Source organism: Clarias gariepinus, chromosome 12, assembly GCF_024256425.1.
Source record: "Clarias gariepinus isolate MV-2021 ecotype Netherlands chromosome 12, CGAR_prim_01v2, whole genome shotgun sequence".
In the NCBI taxonomy this organism is placed as follows: Eukaryota; Metazoa; Chordata; class Actinopteri; order Siluriformes; family Clariidae; genus Clarias; species Clarias gariepinus.
The window spans coordinates 10,159,079-10,184,387 of NC_071111.1; the positions used below are offsets into that span (position 1 = coordinate 10,159,079).

Sequence of the window (25,309 nt, forward strand, 5' to 3'; positions counted from 1 at the left end):
TGTGTAAGGAAGCCTGTCAAAATAGACAATAATGATTGATATAAATCCAATAATGTTGTGTTAATGGGGTGCAGGTGTGGAAGTGGGCAAGCCGACACACTTCACAATCTACACTAAAGGAGCCGGCAAGGCCACACCTGAGGTGCACTTTACCGGAGCGCTTAAAGGAGACACTGTCAGTGACTTCGAGATCATCGATAACCACGACTACTCCTTTACAGTCCGCTACACTGCACTACAGCAGGTAGGAGGAAGATCAGATGTGGTCTGAACAAGAGGGTTGCTGTTATGACTTGGTATAACAACTGGTATAACAGCTGTAAACCATCCAGGGAGCATCCGCCATATTAGCACATTGTTCTTATAAAAATGATGAATCAGCATCAGGATTTATACTACACTAACACAGTAAATGGTGTGTGAGTAACCTTTCTCAAATTATTATAGGTGCATACAGTGGTGGTCTGAAGTATTACGACAACATATGCTATGAATTATATGTAGTTGTGCACAAAACAGGTGATTTCACTAATAGGTTCTAACCAATCTAGCTAAAGTGTGGTGCCAATTAACTAAAAAACTAGTGAAAAGCTGCCTATGTAACAATGGTGTTTAGCTTCTGGAGCCATGATGTGGGTCGTCTCTAGACCTAAACCCAATGGAAAACTGTTGGGTAATAATGAAGACTTTGTTTGTTAGAAGATATTGATTGTTGTATAGCTATTTTATTGGATTGGACTAATTATTCTTATCTTGATTGTCATTATTTCAATTTTTTTTTTTTTTTTGACTTTCATTACAACCTTGGTGTTCACTTTTGTCCCAATACTTTTGGCCAACATTGTATATTAAAATACCCAAAAGATTGATCAGTTTTACTATTGTGTTTGTGATTAATACATTATAGGTTTGATGTAAATTTTATCTAGTGAACTGATGTGTAGAATATTACGCCTATATCAATAAATACTGTAGATCGAAAGCTGAATATTTAAAGATGTACATTTTATGACTTAAAATGAGGAAACCACAGTAATTATGTTGTCATCTATATGATATATCCATGATGTATCGTGTCAGTGCAGCATTTTTCTTTTCCTCCAACATTTACACACTATAGGCCTTGAACTCGTAGTAGATTTTTATATGGATGTGTTAGAAATAGTTGGAGGAAGGAAGTTTGCTAAGGGATATCAAATCCCACACACGACCTTTTGTTTCAATGGAATAATAAATTCAAGGTCTCACGGCTATAAAAGAACTGTGTGGTAATTGACCTGACAAAGTGTTAATTGCCACTTGATGACTGAGAGTCAGATCTGAGCAGATTTGTCATGACACATTAAATCACTCTATGACTCTATGACATATGGTATTTAATAGTTGCCCAGTAATAATAGTGGTTTGATAGACATCAAACAGTCTACATTTCATAGGGTTTTCACTATTGTGACAATGATATTCCAATTAGAAATATGTGTGTTAAGTAAAGTACTATACGATAAAATGTCCAAATCCATATTTCATCTAAATAACTCACACTTTGCTGTCTATTTCCATTCTAACATCACTTTATTTATGAAATGTAACTACAGTAAATTAGTATTATATACTGTACTACCGGTGTAAAACCAATGTATCCCACTGAAACACAATCATTCACTTATGGTAGAATAATCCTGTTATCGTTTTGTAGGGTAACATGAGTATTTCTGTGTGCCATGGAGGTGACCCCATCCCCAAAAGCCCCTTCGTTATTAACGTCGCTCCTCCACTGGACCTCAGCAAGGTCAAAGTCCAAGGACTCAACACCAGTACGTCTGCAGACATCCCTTTTAATAATTATGCTGTGTTTTTCTTTATATGTTTTGGTTTAAAAATGTGCACATTAACGACTGAGACTCTCCAGTGATTCTCCTGTTTGTGCTGTGTAGAAGTGGATGTTGGGAAAGATCAGGAGTTCACCGTTAACACACGTGGAGCGGGTGGCCAGGGCAAAGTGGATGTGAAAATCCTCTCACCCTCTCGACGACCAATCCCATGCAAGGTAGAATCTGGAACTACTAATGATGTGCACTCTGTGAAGTACATTCCCCCAGAGGAGGGACCCTACAAAGTGGACATCACTTATGATGAGAACCCTGTTCCAGGAAGCCCATTTACTGTAGAAGGGGTGATGCCTCCTGATCCCTCTAAAGTAAGTGTTATAATGGATAATGAAGTTTTGTCCCTTCATCCAACCGGCCACCTAACATCCATCCATCCATCCATCCATATTTCCATGCATCTGTTCTTTCATCCATCTATCCATCCATCCATACAACATACCAACTCAATCCAATATTTATCTATCTATAGATATCCATCTGTCCCATCCATCCATATTCTCATGCATCTATTCTTTCATCCATCCATCCACTCAAACATCCCACCACAACTCATCCATACATCCATCCAAAAATATTTTGGCCCACATTCCCCCCACAACCCACCCATCCATCCATCCATCCATCCAAACATATATCCAAAAATATTTTGACCCACATTCCCACCACAGCCCATCTATCTATCTATCTATCTATCTATCTATCTATCTATCTATCTATCTATCTATCTATCTATCTATCTATCTATCTATCCATCCATCCATCCATCCATCCATCCATCCATCCATAAAATACAATACCAGTCAAAAGTTTGGACACACCTTCTAATTTCATGGTCCTTCCTGATTTGGCTAAAGGTATCCAATTATCTCCTTTAAACAGTTGATATTCAGATGTGTCTGCTACTTGAGCTCAGTAAAGCCTTGATACCGGCTCCAATCTGAGGTGCAGTTTTGTTAAAAGGTGGTTTCTGTGGCTGGTACTGTAGCTCTAAATGAACAACTTCTCTGCAGCAGAGGTTTAATTAGTTTTGGTCTAGCTTTCCTTTTAGGTTTTTATGAGATCCAGTTTCATCATGGTGCTTGATGGGTTTTGCAATTGCACTTGACACAATACTGTTCTTGAAAAAATATTCCAGACCTTTGTGTCTTAAAATAACACCTGACTGTTGTTATTGCTGTATTGTTTTAGAATGTAAAAAATAAATCCAAACTTGTGGTCAAACTTTTGACGGGTAGTGTACCTGCTTATCCATCCATCTAAATGCATATTCAAAAACCTATTTCTACTTGAACCCATCCACATGTCTATCCACCCATTCATCCATGTACTTATCTTTTTTATTTCCATATCATCTATCCAGTCGTTCACCAGTTTATTTATTCCTCCTCTATTCGTCTTTGTGCACTACATCCTATACAACTGCAATCTGCATCAGGTTTATTGGGGTCTCTTTGTTTGGTATAAGGTAATTTAATTATATGGTGGTCTGCTAAAAAGCCATTACCCTGAGGGGAATCACACTGTGTGCTTTTACTTTCTGAACCAGTCACGAATCATTTGACTGCATTTTCTTGGATTTAAGATCTGAAACCCATTAAAAGTTGGCTTAAGTCGGACAAGCCTTTCTTTGTTAGAAAGAATGCGTGAGCCGAGAAATAAAACTGTGCAGCAAACACTGACTGAGCAATCAAGAGAGTCAGTGACCAATACAATCGAGCTTACTGCGTATTGTAATTAAGTCCTGCAGATCCCATGCAGATCTTTGCACTTATGAAAGGTCTGTGTTTGTTTCATTCATCAATGTTATTGCATAAATGCAAGCTGCTCATTTGTTTTTTTAGAAATGAGAAATGTTTTGAGGCTCATACAGCAACAGTGACCATCCCATAAGATGTAACTAATTGATTTCAGCCTCCCAGGAGCCTGTAAGCCTCGGTAATTAAACATTAATGAAGGGTATTCATCAATAGTAATTAATGTCATGCATCCATCAGCATTCCTGCAGAACATTCCTCTGTCTGCTTCTTCTCATTAACCTTCTCATGACATGTGTGTGCGTGCGTGTGTGTGACTTCACTCTTCCCTTAATTAACTGAGCATAAGATTACCTTGCCAGTGATGTCACTAGTGTCCTGCATGGTGTATGTGAGCCACATGTTCCATTTCATAATATTCATAAAACTAGACATGGAAATCTAATTTGACATGGCAGAATATTTAACTGCTTGAGGAAATGACAGGAAGATGTTCAGGGTGTCATTAATTTGTTGAAGAAGAGGTGAAACAGAGTTTATTTGGCCATTGGGGATTAGTTTAAAGTTTTCAGGTAAGCTTGCAATTTTTACTTCCTATAGGGAAAAAAGCAAAATAGATCTGACATACTACAGTCATGTGTATATTAGGGGTTTAACAACATATCACGGTCTATATCTGTTTCGTGCTCAAAATTTGTGCTCAATCTCTATTGAAGCCAGAAGTTCTGTAACATATCCAGACTGGTGTTCTTAAAAGATTAGTGTGCCTGTTATACTCATACCGTGCCACAAGTGAACAAGCATTTCACTGCATATCGTACTGTGTATGACTGTGTATGTGACAAATAAAATTTGAATTTGAATTTGAAGTCTGACGCACCATGTGGTTTATAGTACAAACTTTTCATGGATTTTTTATTTTATTTTATTAATTTTATTATTGAGTTCATACTAATTGAACAAAATATTTTATAAGTGACCACATTTCAGACAAAAAAAAAAAAAAAAAAGAAAGCTGCTAGGTTTTGCATACAAAAAAGAAGCAGGTGCAAAAGTCCTAAGAAGAATTGTTTCTGCTGGATTCTTATTAAAACGTAGTATCTAATTTCCTGCACAAATTGTACCGGAGACTAAAGGGTCCTATCACCTTCCACCTGCAGGGTTGGGGGTTCTACTCTTGCCTGCGCTTAGTGTTTGTGGCGTTTTCATGTTCTCCTAGTACTTAGTGGGTTTTCACCATTTCCTCCGGTTTCCTCCCACAGTCTTAATACATGTGGCTGATTGCTATTTCCTAATTGCCCATAGTGTACATCATGACTGGGTACTTGTCTCCCCTGTGGTAGTTTGGCAGGCAGCTTCACCCAGGGTGTACCCTACCTTGGGTGCCTAGTTTCCTGGGATAAGCTCAAGGGCTTCCATATTCCTGCATTGGATAAGTGGTATAGGCAATTGATGAATTTATAAAAATGTAATATAAAAAAATCACCATTTACCAGTTTATCATCTTCTTATTACTATGCTTAATTTTATTTTATTTTACTTAAGGTTCGAGCGTACGGTCCAGGCTTAAGAGGAGGAGTTGTGGGTAAACCAGCTCCATTTGCGATTGACACCAAAGGTGCCGGTACAGGTGGACTAGGCCTGACAGTGGAGGGTCCCTGCGAGGCCAAGATTGAGTGCCAGGACAATGGAGATGGCTCTTGCTCCGTATCATACTTGCCCACTGAGCCAGGCGAATACTCTATTAACATCCTGTTTGCTGAACAGCACGTCCCCGGCTCACCCTTCAAAGCCATGGTGCAGTCAGTATTCGACCCGAGCAAGGTGACGGTCAGCGGGCCAGGCTTAGAGAGAGGCAAAGTGGGTGAGGCTGCGTCCTTTACAGTGGACTGTTCCAAAGCAGGTGATGCTGATCTCACTATTGAGATCATCTCAGACTCGGGCGCCCAGGCTCAAGTGCACATCCAGAACAACAGTGATGGCACATACTCCATAACTTATGTGCCCCCATTCCATGGCACGTACACCATCACCATTAACTATGGCGGACACGCCGTGCCAAAATTTCCTGCCCGTGTACAGGTGGATCCTGCTATCGACACCAGTGGGATCAAAGTCTACGGACCAGGAGTTGAACCCAGAGGTACACCTTCTCAGGAAAAATCTAATTGGAACGACTGGCATATTAATTTTTATAATCAACATGCGATCTCCAGTGGAGTCTAAGATAGATTACTTAAAGAGATTCTACCTAAAGAGTGTGACGAAGCATTGGTTTAATTGTAAAGTTTGTTTGACTCTTATGCAATAAGAATTAAAACCTAGCATTCAATTGCTGGTCTGCATGTTTGTGTTGTGGTTGTATGTTAAAATCTGAAGTATTTTTTGGTGTTTGCCTGACTGTACAGGAGCCCTTAGAGAAGTCACTACACACTTTATTGTGGACACCCGTTCTTACAATCTGACTGGAGGGAACCATGTCAAAGCCTGCATTGTTAACCCTTCAGGCACCAACACAGATGCGTACATCACTGATAAAGGGGATGGAACCTACAGAGTGGAGTATTCTGCATATGAGGATGGTACGATGTACAACAGTTTTGTCTTCTGCTTTAAGATCATTTTAGACCAAAATGTCCCAACATAGGACAATTTGAGTGAAATGAATTTCAGTTTTTTTTTTGACAATTAGGGGGTCAGCCTTTGAGGACTAGCCTATGTGAGTGTCATCCTGTATGTAGGAAGTAATAAATTAAGACCAGATTTTACAAACTGCTTCTTTGCTTTATTAAGCTTTTCTGACACCATTTAGTAATATAAAAGTATTAAGTATATATATTAAGTAGATATAACAAGTAACACAGTTTAACCTCTAATTACATAATTAAAGACCACAAAATATAAATTTTACATTTATACACTGTCTGGACAAAAAAAAACAAAAAAAAAAAAAACACTTTAGAAGTGTCAAATTAATGTTTTTTACACAAGACTATCCAAGTACTGAAAACAAATAAAGGACATTTGAAATTACTGGAATTGGGTTACTGTTCAACACATTAATAAAAGATGTAAGGACTGTTCTGAACTGTCAACGTCATGCAACAAATTTAGTTAGAAAAAAGTTAAGTGCTTGGTAAAAAACTGGTGGTCCTATTACAATTAAAAATGGGAAATAAAGCATTGGCCTCCACGATTCCTAGTTGGACTACAGAGGTTCTTAGGTGGATGGATGGTGGCACACTTGTTAATGAGACTAGTCAAAAAAAGCATTTAAATTTGAAGCATAAAGAAAGGAGTTTGGAAAAATAGAAAAAGGTCATGTGGTCTGATATTTCAAGATTGACGCTATACCAAAGTGTTTGGTGTGTCAGGGTAAGAAGGGATGCTCCTGAAGCCATGCACCCTCATGTATAGTGCCCACTGGACAAACCTCTGGAGCCAGTGTTAAACTATAATCTGGGGTTGCTTCAGATGGTCAGGTCTAGCTCAGCAACATTATGTGGCAATAAAATGAAGTCAGCTGAATGTACTGAATGACGGTAATCAGAACGAAAGTAAATTTAAAAAAATTATCAACGAGTGTGCAACTTATTTTTGGCCGGACAGTGTATTTATATTTCATATATTTTTATACTGCTTAAGTGATTAAGGCCAGTATGCCCATACCTACTGCTCATTTTTCTAAAAGCATTGTGTGGTTATAATAATTATTGTGTGTAAAAATTAACTGAGTGAGATGGTAATATAGTATATACTGTAGTATTTAGAGATGCAGTGGTAAAAAGGAAAGCTCATGATGTGATGCAGTGGTTAAGTTCCTTATTCAAGATGGAAATAATAATTAATCACACCAACCAAACATTGTGGACCTTGTATCCATGTCCATATATACAGGTGTGCACCTGATTGAGGTGTTGTATGATGATGTGCCGGTTCCTAAAAGCCCATTCAGAGTGTCAGTAACAGAAGGATGTGACCCGAGCCGTGTGCGGGCATATGGACCGGGTCTAGAAGAGGGACTAGTAAACAAATCCAACCGCTTCACTGTGGAGACCAGGTACATCTTTTATTTACACTTAATATTTAGTTTTTATTAAAAGACATGCTACTCAACAACAACGAGGTATCAAGTTGTACGTATCGGTTTGTTTAGGGGTGCTGGTACGGGTGGACTCGGCTTAGCCATTGAGGGCCCATCTGAGGCTAAGATGTCCTGTAAGGATAATAAAGATGGCAGTTGTAGTGTGGAGTACATTCCCTTCACTCCTGGAGAGTATGATGTTAACATCACATTTGGCGGTCTTCCAATCCCAGGTGGGATATTTCACTTAACCTAACAGAATGTCTGATAGGAATCAGTCTCCAAGAGTTTCTAATGTGCTTAAACTGGTATTTTGCTAAGAGCAAAGATGTAATACACTTTTTAGTTTTAAGGTCATTAGTTTTTAGAATTGTGTTCAAGGACATGTAAAATGTTTCTACAATGCAGGCAGTCCATTCAGAGTTCCAGTTCGAGAGCTTGTGGATCCCAGTAAGGTGAGATGTTCTGGCCCGGGTCTGGGCAATGGAGTACGAGCTCATGTTCCACAGACCTTCACCGTGGACTGTAGCAACGCTGGTCTGGCCCCACTGGAGGTGCTACTTTACAGCCCAACTGGTAAAAGCTTACAGCACCCAAAATACACATTCAGCCTCATCAATTAACACTATGACATTAGTTACACAAAGTGTGATATAACACTAGAAGAATAGGCAACCTTCTGCAGAGGTTTATAAATAAAAAAATTTAAAATTATTCAACAAGTTACTTTCCTTAATTAGACTTCCAAATAAAAACAAACAGAAGCTAAAATAAAAAAAAGGAGCAAAAACCAGTGTGTTGCTATCTGTGACTGGGAATATGAACACTATCAAAAATCTGTTGGTTTAAATTCCACTAAAATACTAATTCTTCGTACACATTATTAGAGCCGCAGGAGGGTTAAATTGTTGTCTGCTAACACTTAAGCATCTGCTCGGGAAAAAAATAACATAAAAAAAAAGAATTACAGCTAAAAAGTTTACCATAACAGTTAAAAAATGTTATTATGTAAATGTCATTATTATACATAAAATTTAACATTGCATTCGTTATAAGTTTTGTGTCCATGAGGGGTGCCAGTAATTTTGAAGTTAACTTGAAGCGTTATTTAACAATTGCTTTTTCTATAATTGATCTAATCATTCCAAAATCTCACCCCTGCAGGAGCAACGGAGCCAGTTAACATTACAGACAATGGTGATGGTACTCACACTGTCATTTACACACCCTCCAAGGACGGGCCATACACAGTTTATGTCAAATATGCTGACCAAGAAGTTCCTCGGAGGTTAGTTAATATTATAGTCACACTCTACTCTTTATATTATCATTACCTAAACCATTACATTTTCTCTGATCTCACTTAGGGAATGTAAAAAGGCATTAACCCTATTGTATTTTTTTTAACAGTCCCTTTAAGGTTAAAGCCCTGCCTGCTCATGATGCCAGTAAGGTGCGTGCCAGTGGACCTGGTCTCAATGCAGCCGGTGTCCCTGCCAGCCTTCCGGTAGAATTCACCATTGATGCACGTGATGCTGGCGAAGGACTCCTTACTGTCCAGATCCTGGTGAGTAACATGATTTATTCTTTGGGTTTGGACACACTTTATTTTAGACTAGAATTTATAAAAACTGCTCCACATCTTGACCTTTGACCCCAACTACAGGATCCGGATGGGTGCAGGCGCGAGGCCTCTATGTATGTGGAAGACTGGGGAAGGAGGGTGTGGGACAGACATATTGTAAAGGGCACCATTCCCTTTTATATTCTTAAGAAAGGCTGTGTAAGGCCTCCATGTGGCCCTTTCCTTTTTCCGCTCCATTCACCATGTCTGATGTCTCTCCTCCCTTCCTCCTTCCCTCCCTTTCCCCTTGTTTCCCTGCTTTTTGAGCCACCATAGCCTCTTGAATCATTTTGGTCTATATATTTTTGGCTATAGTTCCAGTAATGAAAATATCACACTGTAGCAAATCACATATTATGATAAACAGAATGAGCAGCTCATCTCTTATATCTTCTGGTCCGAATCGTTTGTTCTTTTGTCACTTGTCTCTCATAGACGCTATGCAGTGCATTACACAGAAAACAGAATTGAACGGTTCTTCTCATGAGTCTTCTAGTCCGATGCGTTCGTTCTTTTGGATCTATTGCACTGCATAGTGTTTATAGGAGTCACGTGACAAAAAAGCGAACGACCTGGACTAGAAGACTCATTGAGAAAAATTCGGTTTCCTGAGTACTGCACTGCATAACCTCTATGAGAGTCATGTGACAAAAGAACGAACGATTCAGAGCGCCCAGTAGAAAATGAACGAATCACTCTCCGAGACTACTCATTCTTCTGAGTCACGTTAAAAACTTGTTCTAAAAGCGTGAATCGTTCATGAACGACCCATCACTACTTGCGAAGCTGCACCATCAGGGAGTGGTGTAATACACTCAGAGCAAAGCACTCTGCCCCATTCCACTTGCATGAGCTTAAGAATGGCCATGATTGGCAAGTGTCGCTATGATTGATGTAGGAGTGTCAGCATGCCATGAATATTAACCGCAAAGCAGCTTTGCAGAAATCAAAATTCTGGATATAAGAATCCAGATATGCTGGATATAGTTTGTCCTTAATGAGCAAGGTGGAGAGTGCTCAGAAAAGTTCCTGGGAATGACATGAGAAAGGAAATTTAAAAAGGAACCAGACTCAAAAGGGAACCTTATTTGGGTGTTTGTGGCAATTTTAATCCTAAAATCAAAATCACAGTAACTGCAGGAGTGAAAGTGGAACCAACCTTATTAGTCCCCTTTTTATCTCTAAGCAGACCATATAGGTCTATCAGCAGCAGTAAATGGTCTCCAAGTATTTTGTCTTATACAATGGTTTATATGATGCACGTCTTTCCAGCTCAATTATTTACCAGCACTGCGAAATGCACAGAAAATACGTAGTTTAATTTAGAAAAATTATTGATTTTTGTGATATTCTATCTCTGCTGGTCTCTGTGGACTCACACTCCATTGAGTTTGATCTAATTATTCAATGTGGTTTCCATAACATAACTAATTAAAAGCTTTGCTCCCTAAAATATAGTTAACACATTTGATACAAAATACAATTTGTTTTCTTAAGTTGGGAGATATTATTTCAGCTGTATGGTAGATTCATGTAATTATGCGATGATACACATGAGACCGTTACACTGGCTTGTTAAACTGAATTTTTTTCAAATAGGATCCAGAAGGAAAGCCAAAGAAAGCGAACATCAGGGATAACAGAGATGGAACATACACGGTGTCCTATGTGCCAGATATGACAGGCCGCTACACCATCACCATCAAATATGGAGGAGATGAGATTCCCTTCTCTCCATACCGCATCCATGCACTGCCCACTGGAGACGCCAGCAAGTGTCTGGTCACTGGTAAGCTCATCAAATGGACTTTACATAATGACTTCATTTAGTACAATCAAATAAGTAAAATATTTCTATCTAACATATCTTGTGTATATTAATTGTCTCATAATGTTTGCTTGCAGTTTCCATTGGAGGACACGGCCTGGGTACGTATTTCAATACTAAATGTTGAACCATACTGTACATTCCATATTATGCGTCAAATTATGTAGTACAAGTTTCGAACAAAAAAAATTTAGTCTTGTAATTCTAACCGTGATTGTAAATTTTATTCCGACCAGGCTCGGGACTCGGACCCACCATTCAGATTGGCGAGGAAACTGTTATCACTGTGGATGCAAAGGCTGCTGGGAAGGGAAAAGTCACATGCAAAGTTTCCACCCCTGATGGAGCTGAACTAGATGTGGATGTGGTTGAGAACTCAGATGGAACTTTCGATATTTATTACACGGCTCCAGAGCCAGGGAAATACATCATCACTATTCGCTTTGGAGGAGAGCACATTCCCAACAGTCCCTTCCACGTGGTGGTGAGCATGCTTTGCATTATGAGTAGTCAATACGTGTCAGAACGTAAAGTGGTAGATCAGCTAGTTCTGGAGCTTTTTTCTCTTGAATGTAAAGATTCAAACAAACCATGCTGATTTGGAATATAATATTGGACTCGATCAATATTCCTGATATTTACCCATTTGAATGTTACACATTTTATTATAAACATAATTGGTTTTACACAAATTCATACTTTTAATACACAAACACTATTTACTCTAACAGCAATCTATGATTTTATAATGTGTTAAATGTTTTTAACCAGATTGACCCATCTCCACCACTCGGTCGAGGTACACTATACTAAATTTTTTTAAATATTTTTAAATGCTGTACATTATGCCATTAGACATAAAGTAGATCTATTGCCCAACATTATTTATGCTGTTGCACCATCACACACGAAGTATTGACTTATTTGTGATTTCTTTTGGTATATTGATACCTACAGTACGTATACCATAAAGTGACATCTCAACCATTTGGAGGAGGCCGATTGGAATGGGTCTGTTTAAAAAAAAAAAGATTCTTAATATTATTACTTGATGTTAACAGGTTAAGTGAACAGTTGGAAAATTCCCCTGAAGTTGATTATTATCCTACAACAGCAAAGAGCTTCACTTAACATGTACACAGCAATTTGCCAATGCTAACAGTATGATAAGAATATAAAATTTGCAGGCGGATATAATGTCAAAGCTGCTGTTATGATCAACACATTTTAACCAATCAGAACTGAGAACATCGTTGTGGTACAGTATAAATCTAAAATATTCAGAGGAGACAACTGTAACTTCAGAAGCTCGCTTGCCTAGAAGTAATATGTTGATTACCTAGAAGCAGTGACAGATTTGAAGCATGAGTGTGGTTTCAGCCAACTAACCATGTGACTTCCTCCATCTCCAGGCGTGTGATACCGTTCCTATAATAGAAGAGCCGTGCGATAAAGTGCAGTTACAGCAGCCCTACTCGCCTTACCAGGGCTACTCCCCTCACTGGGTACACATTTAAGCCCTCTCCACAACTCCCCTTATACAAACTCCATCCCATTCATTCACTCGTTTTTAACCTCTCAGCCATTCTCTTCATCCATCCTCTCTACAATCTCATTTCAGCTGCAACATTTCAACTACAGTTCAACTACCCAAGTCAACTTTTCAACTGAAACCTTCTTGACCTGTATTCTTCTTTTGTGCATGGCTTGCCTGTTTCTATTGAGTAGGATCCTCTCAGCTGACTCTGTACTCTGTACTTCGAACTATTCAGTGGTGCTTACACAAATCTGGTTCTGTTCCAGGCCACTGAGGAACCAGTGACAGCGATTAATGGCATGGAGCCCATGCTTCGTCCCTTCAGTCTGGTCATCCCCTTCACTGTGCAAAAAGGAGAAATCACAGGTTTGATCTGAGCACATTTGTATAAAGTCAGCTGCTGGAACAAATTATTACTAGACAATATGCTGCTATCAGGTTTAGAATTTTTGGCACTCTTCATGAAAGTGAGCGATATACAGTATTAACTGAACAATACATGGAAAAAATTGTATTTTGTTCCTCCAATTTATGTTAGACATATTATTATTATTATTATTATTATTATTATTATTTGTGTGGGAGGAAATCTGAGGACTTGGAAGAAACCCGTGGGCGAGGAGGAAACAAAGAGTATCACACATCCAGAACCAAAAAGCTAGCCACTGCATCACATATCGATAAAATGCTAAAATTTAAACAACCCCCCCCAAAAAAAGTTATTAAAATTATTTTAATTCGAGAAGTATTTGATTGAGGGGTGCCAATAATTCTGGAGGTATTTGTATAACATGGAACTGTCTTATTTACAGTGTATGTATATATTTTGTTTAATTTACCAAAACCATAAACATCTCGGTTCATCTCAGCACCAGAGGAATGACTATCACTGCATGTTGTTTAGGAGAGGTACGAATGCCTTCAGGCAAGACAGCACGACCTCACATCACTGACAATAAGGACGGCACTGTGACGGTCAAGTACGCCCCTACTGAGAAAGGGCTGCACGAGATGGACATCAAGTATGATGGCAACCACATACCAGGTAAAAAATCTTGGTGCCTTTATCCTCATTTATTATTATCACTGATGCTTACCTGTGTACCAGACATGAAAGCCCAGATGTGACCTGTTCACGTCCTTATACAGGAAGTCCACTGCAGTTCTACGTCGATGCCATAAACAGTGGTCATGTGACTGCTTATGGGCCCGGCCTGAGCCACGGCATGATTAACAAACCCGCGAATTTCACGATTGTCACCAAGGACGCAGGAGAAGGTATTTTCGTAACTTAAAAGCCCCGTCACTTTCCATTTGCTCCCCAAGAGCAGTTTTTACCCTTATATTACCAAAGATGATTTAAAGTTGTTCTCTGTCTCCATCATCATTATGCATTATTCATGTGCTGTTTTTTTTTCTTTTCTGTTGTGTTTTAGGTGGACTATCTCTGGCAGTAGAAGGTCCATCTAAAGCAGAGATCAGCTGTAAGGACAATAAAGACGGCACCTGCACTGTCTCTTATCTGCCCACTGCACCAGGAGATTATAATATCCTCGTCAAATTCGATGACAAACATATTGCTGGGAGCCCCTTTACAGCCAAGATTACAGGTGGGTGTGTGTCCATGTGGAATATAAGAGGAATAAAACACTATTTCTGCTTGATCTGGTTAAATCATACCACTCTGTTGTGCATAAATGCTATAATTTTGCTGTATTGTTAATCTATCTCTTTTTCCCCACTCTCGATTTTATTGTCCTTGTCCATCCTTCTCTTTATCTTGTAAAGGAGATGACTCCATGAGAACGTCCCAGTTGAACGTAGGCACAGCGACAGACGTATCCCTGAAGATAACGGAGACAGACCTGAGTTCTCTCACCGCAAGCATCCGAGCTCCGTCTGGTAATGAGGAGCCCTGTCTGCTCAAGAGACTGCCTAACCGTCACATCGGTGAGCAAACCTGCACGATAGCGTCTTGCTCTCTCCTCTTTTAGTGCCGTATACTATTTGGCTTTTTTTCTAATGTAGGAACATTTTCATTATTACACTTTTACATCATTTATAGGAGTTTTAGACCTTAGTCATTGTAATTAAGATTATATTTATACAATTTAATATCCACAGTTATTAAAAAAAAAGAAAAGAAATCCAATTATTTTTGCAGACACTGGACTGTGCAAAAAGCCACTGAAATGTTTTGAGCTCTGTTTGCATACACAAGCTTTCTGTTAGATTAATAAAAAATAAATCTACATAGTATTGTGCCCAAACAGTGCCCAACAATCAAACTGGATTAGACAATTAAAAAGAAAAAAAAAACTTGCAAGATAGAATAAGGACACACTTTATAGTACACTACTCTATTAGCCAGCTGAGTAATCTTCTGAGTGATCTAATCTTTTCTCCACAGGGATCTCCTTCACTCCTAAGGAAGTGGGTGAGCATGTAGTGAGTGTCAAGAAGAACGGCAAACATGTGACCAACAGCCCCTTCAAAATCATGGTGGGGCAGTCAGAGATCGGAGATGCCAGCAAAGTAAAAGTGTTCGGTAAAGGTCTGGTGGAGGGACACACCTTTGAGGTGGCTGAGTTTATCGTGGACACCAGAAATGCAGGTGAGAGGTGTTCTTAAATTCTAATACATTTTGCTGTAAAGAAACGCTATCTATTGGATTAATGAGGGTGGCATGGTGGCACACTGTTGCCTTGCACCTCCAGGATCCGGGTTCGATTCCCACCTCTGTGTGCATGGAGTTTCTATGTTCTCCCCGTGCTTGGTGGGTTTCCACTGTTTTTTTCCCCACAGTCCCCTGCAAGACATGCAGAATAGGCTACTTGGGGTTCCAAAGTTAACCGTAGTGTGTGAATGAATGCATGAGTATTTATGTGTGTCCTGACATGGATGGGTACCCGATCCAGGGTTGAATGAGAGGTAAAACATATCACAAAATTCAACTTAGACAAGGAAGGAAAGAAAGAAAGATAAATCATTCTTAGCAGTTCTTTAGCTGAGTAAAGTGTTCAGGATGGACTTTATGGCTTCAGGAAATCAAAAACATGTGCAAAAGCTAAATCATTCAGAGTCATTACTTACTAAGCAGACTCTGTACCTAGAATAAGACTGTGGTAATGTGCTTGGACTTGTTTTGTTAATACCTTAGGGTGAATTAACCAAAAAATAAAATATTGTGATCAAATCAGTATTAGTACTTAATTAATATTTAGGCTTGGATTTAATTAATTAAGTGCTGTTGTACTGGTTATCAGCATGCTGATATCCAGTACAACAGCACTTGCTCTCTTGTGATGTTGCTTAATTAAACCCAAGCCTAAATTTTGATAAAGTACCTATACTTGTCTGACGACTGACACTTAGCAATGTTAATAGTTAACAGTGTAATTAACAGGGGTGAAAGTTACTGGTACTATGTAGCCGAAAGGTAAGTAGAATAAACCATGAAGGTGATGGAAATAAAGCTTTGAAGTCTGTGAATAATGATCCTAACACACATACTGTACTGTATATTACATTATCTGTGCATGCCTCCTAATTGTTTAATTGTAAGAGTGACGATAATAATGAATATCTTTCCAAACTCGTTTAGGTTATGGTGGGCTGGGTCTTTCCATCGAAGGTCCCAGCAAAGTGGACATTAACTGTGAGGACATAGAGGATGGCACATGCAAAGTCACCTACTGCCCGACAGAGCCAGGCACCTACATCATCAATATCAAATTTGCGGACCAGCATGTGCCAGGTACAGAACATGTTATAGAACAAATTATTGTTTTTCCTTAGTGACATACAGAACACATTTATTGCATTGTTGCATTGATCTATTTTAATGGAAAACAATGTAGAGGGGATTGCTTTAAACAATTTTTTGTTGTTTGAGGTGAATGCAGTTGACATTTAAAGAAATCCATGTAGCCTCCATGTGTAAAAAACAATACACACACACACACACACACACATAGATACATACAGCCATTTACGCAAGTTCACAACTGGTTTTAATGGCGTTAATGACGTACCACACCGAAGGTGTGAGGTCTTTGCAAATTGTCCTGCATTTAAAACAGAACTAAGACATATTGTTGCACTGAAGTTTTTTGATCCCTATGTATTGGTCCCAAATTTAGGACATAAGTAGAAGAGTTTGGGGTTATTTTTAATGTTTCTGTGTTGTATACCTCTCTGCAGGCAGTCCATTCACTGTAAAGGTGCTGGGGGAGGGCAGGATGAAGGAGAGCATCACGAGGAGGAGGCAGGCTCCCTCTATAGCTACTGTTGGAAGCACCTGCGATCTCAATCTCAAAATCCCAGGTAAAGAGATTTTACAGCTCAGCCGAGCCCTTTAGGCGGTATAAATGCCCTAATGGAGGGGAAAAACTACTTTGGAGGACTTTTTTTTCCTTTCGGCACCTTATTCCATCTGTCACGCCATCTGCGCTTTGTTTCAACTTTTTCACTTGCTTATTGATTCAAACTGTGCTAGCATAAATTAAAAAAAAATTGCATTTTGAACAAAATGAGACACAGCATGCAGGATTTTTTTTCTTGCTGTCCTGATTTCCTCTGTCTTACCGCTTTTTCTTCCCTCCTTCTCTGTTGCTTTGTCTTTTCCTCCATCTATCTGGACCCGCGTACCCTGCAGGGAACTGGTTTCAGATGGTGTCAGCTCAAGAAAGGCAAACGCGTACTTTCACACGCAGCAGCCACACATATACACGCACCGAGCGCACTGAGATCAGCAAGACGCGGGCAGGCGAAACCAAGCGCGAAGTGCGTGTGGAGGAAAGCACTCAGCTTGGGGGAGATCCCTTCAGGGACGTGTTCGGAGGATTCATGGGGCCCTTCAGTGGCGTCCAATCCCGTCAATCTGAGGGTGTGTGTGTGTGTGTGTGTGTGTGTGTGTAAGGGAGCGCTCAGCTGTTCTTACATTAGTGTGAACTTGGGTTTATTTCCTTGCAAATCAATTTCTTTTTTAATACTATCAATATGTGAGATTTCTGCTTTAGTACGGAAAAATTGCTTTCAACTGCACTTCCGTAACTCTGTATACATTTCTCTGTTGTTTCATTTATTTTTCCTCCTTCTCTCAGGTGAGACTGGTACTCAGGAGATGACAGCACAGGTGACAAGTCCCAGTGGAAAAACAGGCGATGCTGAGATCATTGAGGGTGAAGACAGCACCTACAGTGTGCGCTTTGTACCCCAGGAGATGGGCCCTCACACAGTCAACGTAAAATACCGGGGCCAGCACGTTCCCGGGAGTCCCTTCCAGTTCACTGTGGGGCCACTTGGAGAAGGAGGAGCCCATAAAGTGCGCGCAGGTGGTACCGGTCTTGACCGAGGAGTAGCAGGAGTGCCGGGTATGTTAATTGCAGTTGCCTTGATGGTGACTGGATTAAATGCAAATTAAACATAGGAAGTTGCATCAACGAAAGACTGTTTTATCTTAACTGAGTCTGGTTGCTTCTGCCTTGTAGCGGAGTTCAGCATCTGGACGCGTGAGGCAGGTGCAGGTGGTTTGTCCATCGCCGTTGAGGGACCCAGTAAAGCTGAGATCTCGTTCGAGGACAGGAAGGACGGATCATGTGGAGTGGCTTATGTGGTCCAAGAGCCTGGTAAGATCTAATACAATAAGATCATACAGTAGGTTTACAATATGTATTATTTGATCCTTATATTGAAATACATTGTAGTATTGTCTTGTTATGATTGATGGCTCCATATTGACCCAATGTGTTTTTGAAGTTGTTCACGAGGCTGTATTTTGATGTTCGACAGGTGACTATGAGGTGTCAATCAAATTCAATGATGAGCACATCCCAGACAGTCCATTCATCGTGCCCATAGCAACATTGTCTGATGATGCACGCAGACTTACGGTTACTAGCCTGCAGGTGTGTTTCTCTCTTTCTCTTTTCTTTCCTTCTCACACACACATGATTGATGACTTGAATTGTATAAACCTTTGAGAGATTATTTGAGGTTAGACTTGGGGTCATGCATGGTAGGGAAGATTAATTTTAAGGTTGGTATCTGACAGCCCGTTCCATTCATGTAGTCATTTTTCTAACAGTAACAGTTTAAACGAATAAAAACAGCATATTTATCTTTATCTTTACTGCAACAGAGACACCATATCAGTCATATACTAAAAAGAAATGCTGGTGCTCCTTATTAACACAGCAATAAAACATTTTTACACCAGTCTTTTCTCTACCTCTTGCATAGGAAACGGGCCTGAAAGTGAACCAGGAAGCTTCCTTTGCAGTGCAGCTGAATGGAGCAAGGGGTATGATTGATGCCAAGGTTCACACACCCTCCGGTGCAGTGGAGGAGTGCTACATCACAGAACTAGACAACGGTAATTTGTGCGTGCAAACCACACATATATATGTACAAATCACAGCAGAACAGATGTTTATTGTAGTCAATAGAGAGAATTCTGTTTCTAACCTTTTAAGGTCTTCTCTTTTTGCAGATAAACATGCGATTCGCTTCATCCCACGTGAGAACGGTGTCCATTCCATCGACGTACGCTTTAATGGGAGCCACATTCCTGGGAGTCCCTTTAAGATCCGTGTGGGAGAACCAGGTCAGGTCGGAGACCCAGGGATGGTGTCAGCTTTCGGCCCAGGCCTGGAAGGAGGAACCACAGGTAACTAACCGCCCTCACCCACTTAACAATCAGCACATTAAAATAAAGTTGAGTGCAAAATTTTGCATTCCTTAAGAATAAAAACAATAAAGAAATATAGTTGGAATGAACGATAAGCGGGCCCAAGCACCCAGTGCCATCGCCACCCGGGCACACCAGAAAGGCAGTGGGCACAGTTTATGTTTAGATCTCCAAAAAGCCGCAGATGCTGGAAAAAAGCATCACACTATGATCCCCCTCAATGTAAGTATTTAGTGCCTTGAATAAATGTTGTTGGTATTTCAACTGCTCCCGGCAGGGGGTCGCCACACAAGAGCATCCAGTCTGCACACACAAGCTTGGCACAGGTTTTACACTGATGCCCTTCCTGACGCAACCCTTCCATTTTATCTGGGCTTGGGACCGTCACTGCATGGGGTTTGGGCACTGACTGGGAATCAAACCCAGGCCTTCTGCATGGCAGGCGAAACACCTACCACTAAGCCACCAGTACCCATTTTTTGGCTTGAACAAATATGGTTTTAAATTTTAAATTCAGGGAAGAATTGTTTGAAATTTTCAACACACCTCAATCTGCTTACTGGTCAGTTCTGACAATAGAAAGTATGCCATGTATGTAAAGAGAAAGCGCAATGAGGGAGGTGTTTTATAAACGTATGACAGAGAACAAATAGAAAGGTAAGAGATAGAGGCATGGGACAGTTCACACAGTGTAAGAAAACTTTTTGTTATTTTTAACGTGGTAAAATAATCTATGTTCAGAAATTTTCAGTTGACTTACTTTCTTTTACAGCTGATCTGACAGAAGTTGCAGTTAAATGGTGGAAAGACAAATAGGAAACTATTTATGTACAATACAAGAGGGTCAGGTGTCAGTGCTGTGTAACAATCAATGGGTTTTTCAGTACAGGAAAGACAATAAACACTTAGTCTGTAACATGGCAAGCTGCATTTTTTAGTCTGACTGACTTCGGTAGAGTGAGAAATTAACATCTGGTGAGGAAATTAATCTCTCTAACTGCTACATCATAAGTGGGAACAGCAACTCATTAGTTTCGGGACGTTCCACAACAATTCACGTAACTATGAGCTGATAAAAATTATGATACATAGTTCTGCGGGAGGAATAAAACACTTCAGGATGTGTACAGTAGTTATTGGAAAATAACCAACTTCAGGGTGGTCAGCACCACCAATGTTATACTAATCTACACTACTGGCTTTGGTATAGTATCTGTATTGGGATTTATATACAGTAGGTCCCCTACATACGAACAAGTTCCATTTTGAGAGCTCATTTGTAATTCCAATTTGTTCGTAAGTCCAACAAACATTGTCGGGGTACTAGGATACCAACACAATTGGCTATGCACAATATAAAGCTATACTGATCTTGTTCTTTAGACTTGTGCCAATAGTTGAATGATTCTCGTTGAATGGTTCCTGTTAAAAATATGAGCAATTCTGCCATCTTTTTACCTCGATCCCTTCTCTCAATTATTTTCACTTTTTGATCTTCATTGTTGTTGCTCGGCGCTATTTGGCGGTACCAGCTTCATCGCTGCTGTTTTTTTTTTTACGCTTGCTTCCAGACGTGACTAAGAACCCCAGACATGTGATCTAAAGTCCGTGCATGTTTATATCTTTGAAAGCTTATAACTTGAATGTTCGTATGTAGGGGACTTACTGTAAAATATACAAGCTCTTGGCTATTTTAAGATGTTAAAACTTGTTTTGCTTTATGGTAGAAAATAATTTGATTGTGTATGTATGGATGGGGTCAATAGGAGGCTGAGAAATACTGTAGGGTCTCTACTCTAAAGCACTGAACAAGTTTTATCCTTTCTTTTTCCGTTTCTCAAAGGTGTGCCGTCTGAATTCATTGTAAACACAGTCAACGCTGGAACCGGAGCTCTCTCTGTTACTATCGATGGACCCTCCAAGGTGAAGATGGATTGCCAAGAGTGTCCAGAGGGTTACAAAGTCACGTACACACCTATGGCCCCAGGCAGCTACCTCATCTGCATCAAATATGGAGGACCACAGCATATTGTTGGCAGCCCTTTTAAAGCTAAAGTCTCTGGTAAGACACTGTTGTTGCATAATACTGAAATATATTTTAAAACCTCTGTGCTCTGTTTTAGTAACTGAAAAAAAAATTTTTATTTTATTGGATAGCTGTGTGGGATGTGGTGCACAGAGGTGCCTCTTGAATTGCTCCTGGTGCTTGTGGTCTTGTCAGTTTCTATTGTACTCTAGTCACACTGAAGTATACAATGCTGGTGTGTGTGTGTGTGTGTGTGTGTGTGTGTGTGTGAGAGAGAGACTGAATAAGCCAATCTTGAGTTAAGGTTTTAGTCAGGATTTGGTGAAGCATATTGCAAACTCAACCCATAATAATAATAATAATAATAATAATAATAATAATGTATGTTCATGCTCTGTGTGCAAAAAAACTGTGAATCACGTTTGTCTTTTTAAAGGGTTATCACAGGAGAGAAGGAACATTAAAGCAGACAGTCAACAGAAATATATGATTACAGCCAAAACGGTCAATACCTTTTAGCTTGTTTTTCCTATAACATGGTACCCACCAACTTCTTAGCATGAGGGCTAATACTTACCTCAAGGTTAGCTAGAAAATCTTGTAATAGTTATAAACTCTACATACAATAGTTAGCCAAAGGGTATCTGGCTTGCTAGAAAACCCACTATAACTAGCTAAGCTGTGCTATTTAATTGTTAGCTGCGTTTGCTAGAATTATGCTAATTCACTTGATTGTTGGTCTGTTCTATTACTGAACTATGACTATCTAAATTATTAAAATTTTTAAATTATTAAAAGCATTGTTCCGGTGTAGCTATTTGACTTCAGAAAAAAAAGCCATTTATACTGTAGCTGACTCGTCCCAAAGAGGCTGGAGCTCAGTGATTTTACTTGCTTCTTCCACAGACAAGTGTTTTAAATGTGAAAGCGTGAAAAAATGCACGTGTGGCGTGAGAGCACGTGAAGGTGAGTGATTGCGTGCGTCTCATGCTCAAAGCATAACAGTTGGGAGCTTTGTGTAATTATAACCAAGCACTGGTTACCTGGCTATTTATTAGACTAATGCTTATATTGCTTAGCTGAGTTGAGTAACTTTTGTGCAGTGCTGTGTGCTAGCTAGGCTGGCTAGCTAAGTGTATACAGGTTTATATGGGTTCATTTTGTAGATACCATGGCAAAAAAAGGTTTTGAACCTTTTAGAATTTTATGGTTTTCTGCCATTAATTTGTCATAAAATGTGATCCGTAGATTCGTGAAGATCAGATCACATTGTAGGACTAATTAATGCAGAAAACAATGAAATTCTAAAAGGTTCATAAACTTTTTTTCACAGTCCTATATAGTGTTATTTACAAGCAGTAGAGTTCTCTAAAAAAGAAACCTTCTCTTTCTTTGTGTGTGCAGGTCCACGTCTCTCTGGAGGGCACAGTCTCCATGAGACCTCATCTGTGCTCGTGGAGACAGTGACTAAGTCATCAACCATGGCCGGATCTTTTGCATCCTTGCCTAAATTTTCGTCTGATGCCAGCAAAGTGGTGTCACGAGGGTCCGGTCTTTCAAAAGCCTTCATCGGACAGAAGAACACCTTCACTGTGGACTGCAGTAAAGCTGGTGAGATGACCAACTGTAATCCCAGTAGTAAATGTTTGTTTTAATATATTTGGTGCACACAATTTGTGTAGCAAAAGTTTGCACACCCCATTTAATGGCCATGGCCTATGCAAGAGGATTAGACTTTTATCCTAGATTTTTTTCCCCCTCAAATTTCTTTGAAAAGAAAGTCTCATATAAACCCTTGGGGATTCTAAGATTAAAGTCATAATTCTGACTTTTAAATTCTGACAATAAATTCAGAATTTTGAAAAAAAAGTCTGGATTTATGTCTGGTAATGTATGTGAAACGTAAATCTCAGAAACATTTTTTCCCCTCGGAATTCTGACGTTTAATCTCAGAAGGTTTTATCTGTGGAAATGTGTATCAGTGGTAATGTGTATGATTGCATTCTGCAGGGACAAACATGCTGATGGTGGGTGTGCACGGGCCGAAGACTCCGTGCGAGGAGGTCTATGTCAAGCACATGGGCAACAGGATGTACAATGTGACATACACAGTTAAGGAGAAAGGAGACTACATCCTTATTGTCAAATGGGGGGATGAGATGGTACCCGGCAGTCCCTTCCATGTTACAGTGCCTTAATATGGACCTACCATAAACCCTTCTCTCTAATCTCAGAGACTTGGCTGTCTGTCCTGGAGGAAAGACAGCGCTCACTGACAGTGCCAAATCATTTCACAAATTTCTATCTTACCATTTGACGAGCAATCAAGAAGGCCTCACATCACAGTATTGCTTAGTTTTCTTTGCCAATCCTGCGCCATGTTTGCATACTATCCACTTGATGTTTTTATAAGATCATTGATTCACTAGTGTTATTTCCATGGCTCCTCTTTTGCTAATAGTATTTTTTGTACTTTATATTTTTGTGATGCTAGAGAATGTTTGAAACATGAGTGAATGTCAAAACAGCCAAATAGATTGATGTGAACTGTAAGAATATAAACACATGCTTAGACATCAGCTACCCTAAAATGTCCGAAGCCACTTCAACTTTTATTTATTCAGTCCACTTTCTCACTTTCCCTGACTTGTCTTATTTTTTTGAAGAAAGAATTTACCAATTTTAAGGGTTTAGTCCTAGCTGATAATCATTAGTTAAGAGAACCTGATAAGAAGCATGTCTCAGGCTTAAATGCATCCTGATTTTTCCTGCTGTGTCTACTGACAGCATTGCATGACCTGGTGAGAGAGACTTTTGTACCACTTATCATGGGATTTTTTGCAAAACCCATAGAAGTTTAAGCAGAGCAGTATTAAAGAGTGCCATTTTATAGTTATTTTATATGGATTAAATAATTGATGTGTATGGAAACATCGTACCCTGTTGTTTGTTAATTCTGTGCTGGCATATTAAAGTTTTATTTGCTATTTTGCCATTCAAAAAATGTGCACTGGTTTTGTGTTATTATACGGCAACAATTTTAATCATTTCAAGCTTTTGTTTTGAAATCAAATTGATTTAAGTCCACATTCAACTTGACCTGCATTGTAAGTGTTAATGATAATATAATATACAGTAGTAGAATTTTTCCACATGATATAATATTATAACCTGGAATAAAAATGGGGCATGATTGGTATACAGTATGTTGTAAATCTATAGTTTGTTTAGAGAAAATATAAAAAACTAAATAGAACCCAAAAACAAACAAACAAACAAACAAATAGAAAAATGCAGGCAATACCGAGGACCCCCTACTGCTTTTACAGGTTTTAAGAAGTTGCAGCCAGGTGCTGCTCATCATCAGTCCTGGGTTAACTAATCATCAGCATGTGTGCAGACCTCTATAAAAGCAGGAGTTTTGTCGGTTTGCTGGTCTGGAGCATTCATGTGTATGTTAACACAATGCCACGAAGAAAAGACATAAGCAATGGTCGTAAAGAAGCAATTGTTGCTGCACATCAATCTGGAAAGAGTTATAAAACAATTTACAAACAATGTAAAGTTCAACATTTTACAGTGAGAAAGATTATTCACAAGTATTGGAGATAGTTGCCAATCTTCCCAGGAGTAGACGTCCCAGCACATTCTCCTCAAGGTCACACCCCTACAGGCCCTACAGGCCTCACTGGGCATGTTTAAGTCCATGACTGTACAATTAAAAGAAAACTGAACAAGTACAGTATGGTTTGTTGAAAGGGATGCCAGGAGAACGAGTTTTCTGTCTAAAAAGAACAACTGACACTGAGGTTTCCAGAGTTAACCATGAACTCCTCTCTATACTAAATGCAAATGTGAGGTTCTCTGTCTGACAGC

The 25,309-nt window shown here is 39.5% G+C and overlaps 1 protein-coding gene across 8 annotated transcripts in view; it reads left to right on the forward strand.

Annotated features, from left to right (window-relative positions):
* flncb (filamin C, gamma b (actin binding protein 280)) overlaps positions 1 to 24,437 on the forward strand; it is an 80,891-nt gene extending 56,454 nt beyond the window's left edge. For 2 of the 8 annotated variants that reach the window (XM_053508739.1, XM_053508741.1), the window contains 31 exons: positions 75 to 244; positions 1,697 to 1,814; positions 1,935 to 2,197; positions 5,189 to 5,786; positions 6,052 to 6,225; positions 7,541 to 7,703; positions 7,800 to 7,960; positions 8,136 to 8,303; positions 8,892 to 9,015; positions 9,138 to 9,294; positions 10,951 to 11,140; positions 11,257 to 11,280; positions 11,416 to 11,663; positions 12,592 to 12,684; positions 12,983 to 13,082; positions 13,621 to 13,761; positions 13,866 to 13,994; positions 14,153 to 14,326; positions 14,505 to 14,666; positions 15,127 to 15,330; positions 16,321 to 16,473; positions 16,920 to 17,042; positions 17,374 to 17,604; positions 17,822 to 18,091; positions 18,209 to 18,346; positions 18,510 to 18,625; positions 18,960 to 19,092; positions 19,210 to 19,386; positions 21,251 to 21,469; positions 22,838 to 23,044; positions 23,444 to 24,437. In XM_053508739.1, the coding sequence (XP_053364714.1) occupies positions 75 to 244; positions 1,697 to 1,814; positions 1,935 to 2,197; positions 5,189 to 5,786; positions 6,052 to 6,225; positions 7,541 to 7,703; positions 7,800 to 7,960; positions 8,136 to 8,303; positions 8,892 to 9,015; positions 9,138 to 9,294; positions 10,951 to 11,140; positions 11,257 to 11,280; positions 11,416 to 11,663; positions 12,592 to 12,684; positions 12,983 to 13,082; positions 13,621 to 13,761; positions 13,866 to 13,994; positions 14,153 to 14,326; positions 14,505 to 14,666; positions 15,127 to 15,330; positions 16,321 to 16,473; positions 16,920 to 17,042; positions 17,374 to 17,604; positions 17,822 to 18,091; positions 18,209 to 18,346; positions 18,510 to 18,625; positions 18,960 to 19,092; positions 19,210 to 19,386; positions 21,251 to 21,469; positions 22,838 to 23,044; positions 23,444 to 23,631 (5,516 nt within the window). In that variant the 3' untranslated portion in view covers positions 23,632 to 24,437. The remainder of the gene's footprint in view (positions 1 to 74; positions 245 to 1,696; positions 1,815 to 1,934; positions 2,198 to 5,188; positions 5,787 to 6,051; positions 6,226 to 7,540; positions 7,704 to 7,799; positions 7,961 to 8,135; positions 8,304 to 8,891; positions 9,016 to 9,137; positions 9,295 to 10,950; positions 11,141 to 11,256; positions 11,281 to 11,415; positions 11,664 to 12,591; positions 12,685 to 12,982; positions 13,083 to 13,620; positions 13,762 to 13,865; positions 13,995 to 14,152; positions 14,327 to 14,504; positions 14,667 to 15,126; positions 15,331 to 16,320; positions 16,474 to 16,919; positions 17,043 to 17,373; positions 17,605 to 17,821; positions 18,092 to 18,208; positions 18,347 to 18,509; positions 18,626 to 18,959; positions 19,093 to 19,209; positions 19,387 to 21,250; positions 21,470 to 22,837; positions 23,045 to 23,443) is intronic. The other 6 variants (XM_053508740.1, XM_053508742.1, XM_053508743.1 and 3 more) reach the window with 3 other exon arrangements.
* Positions 24,438 to 25,309: the final 872 nt, after the last annotated feature.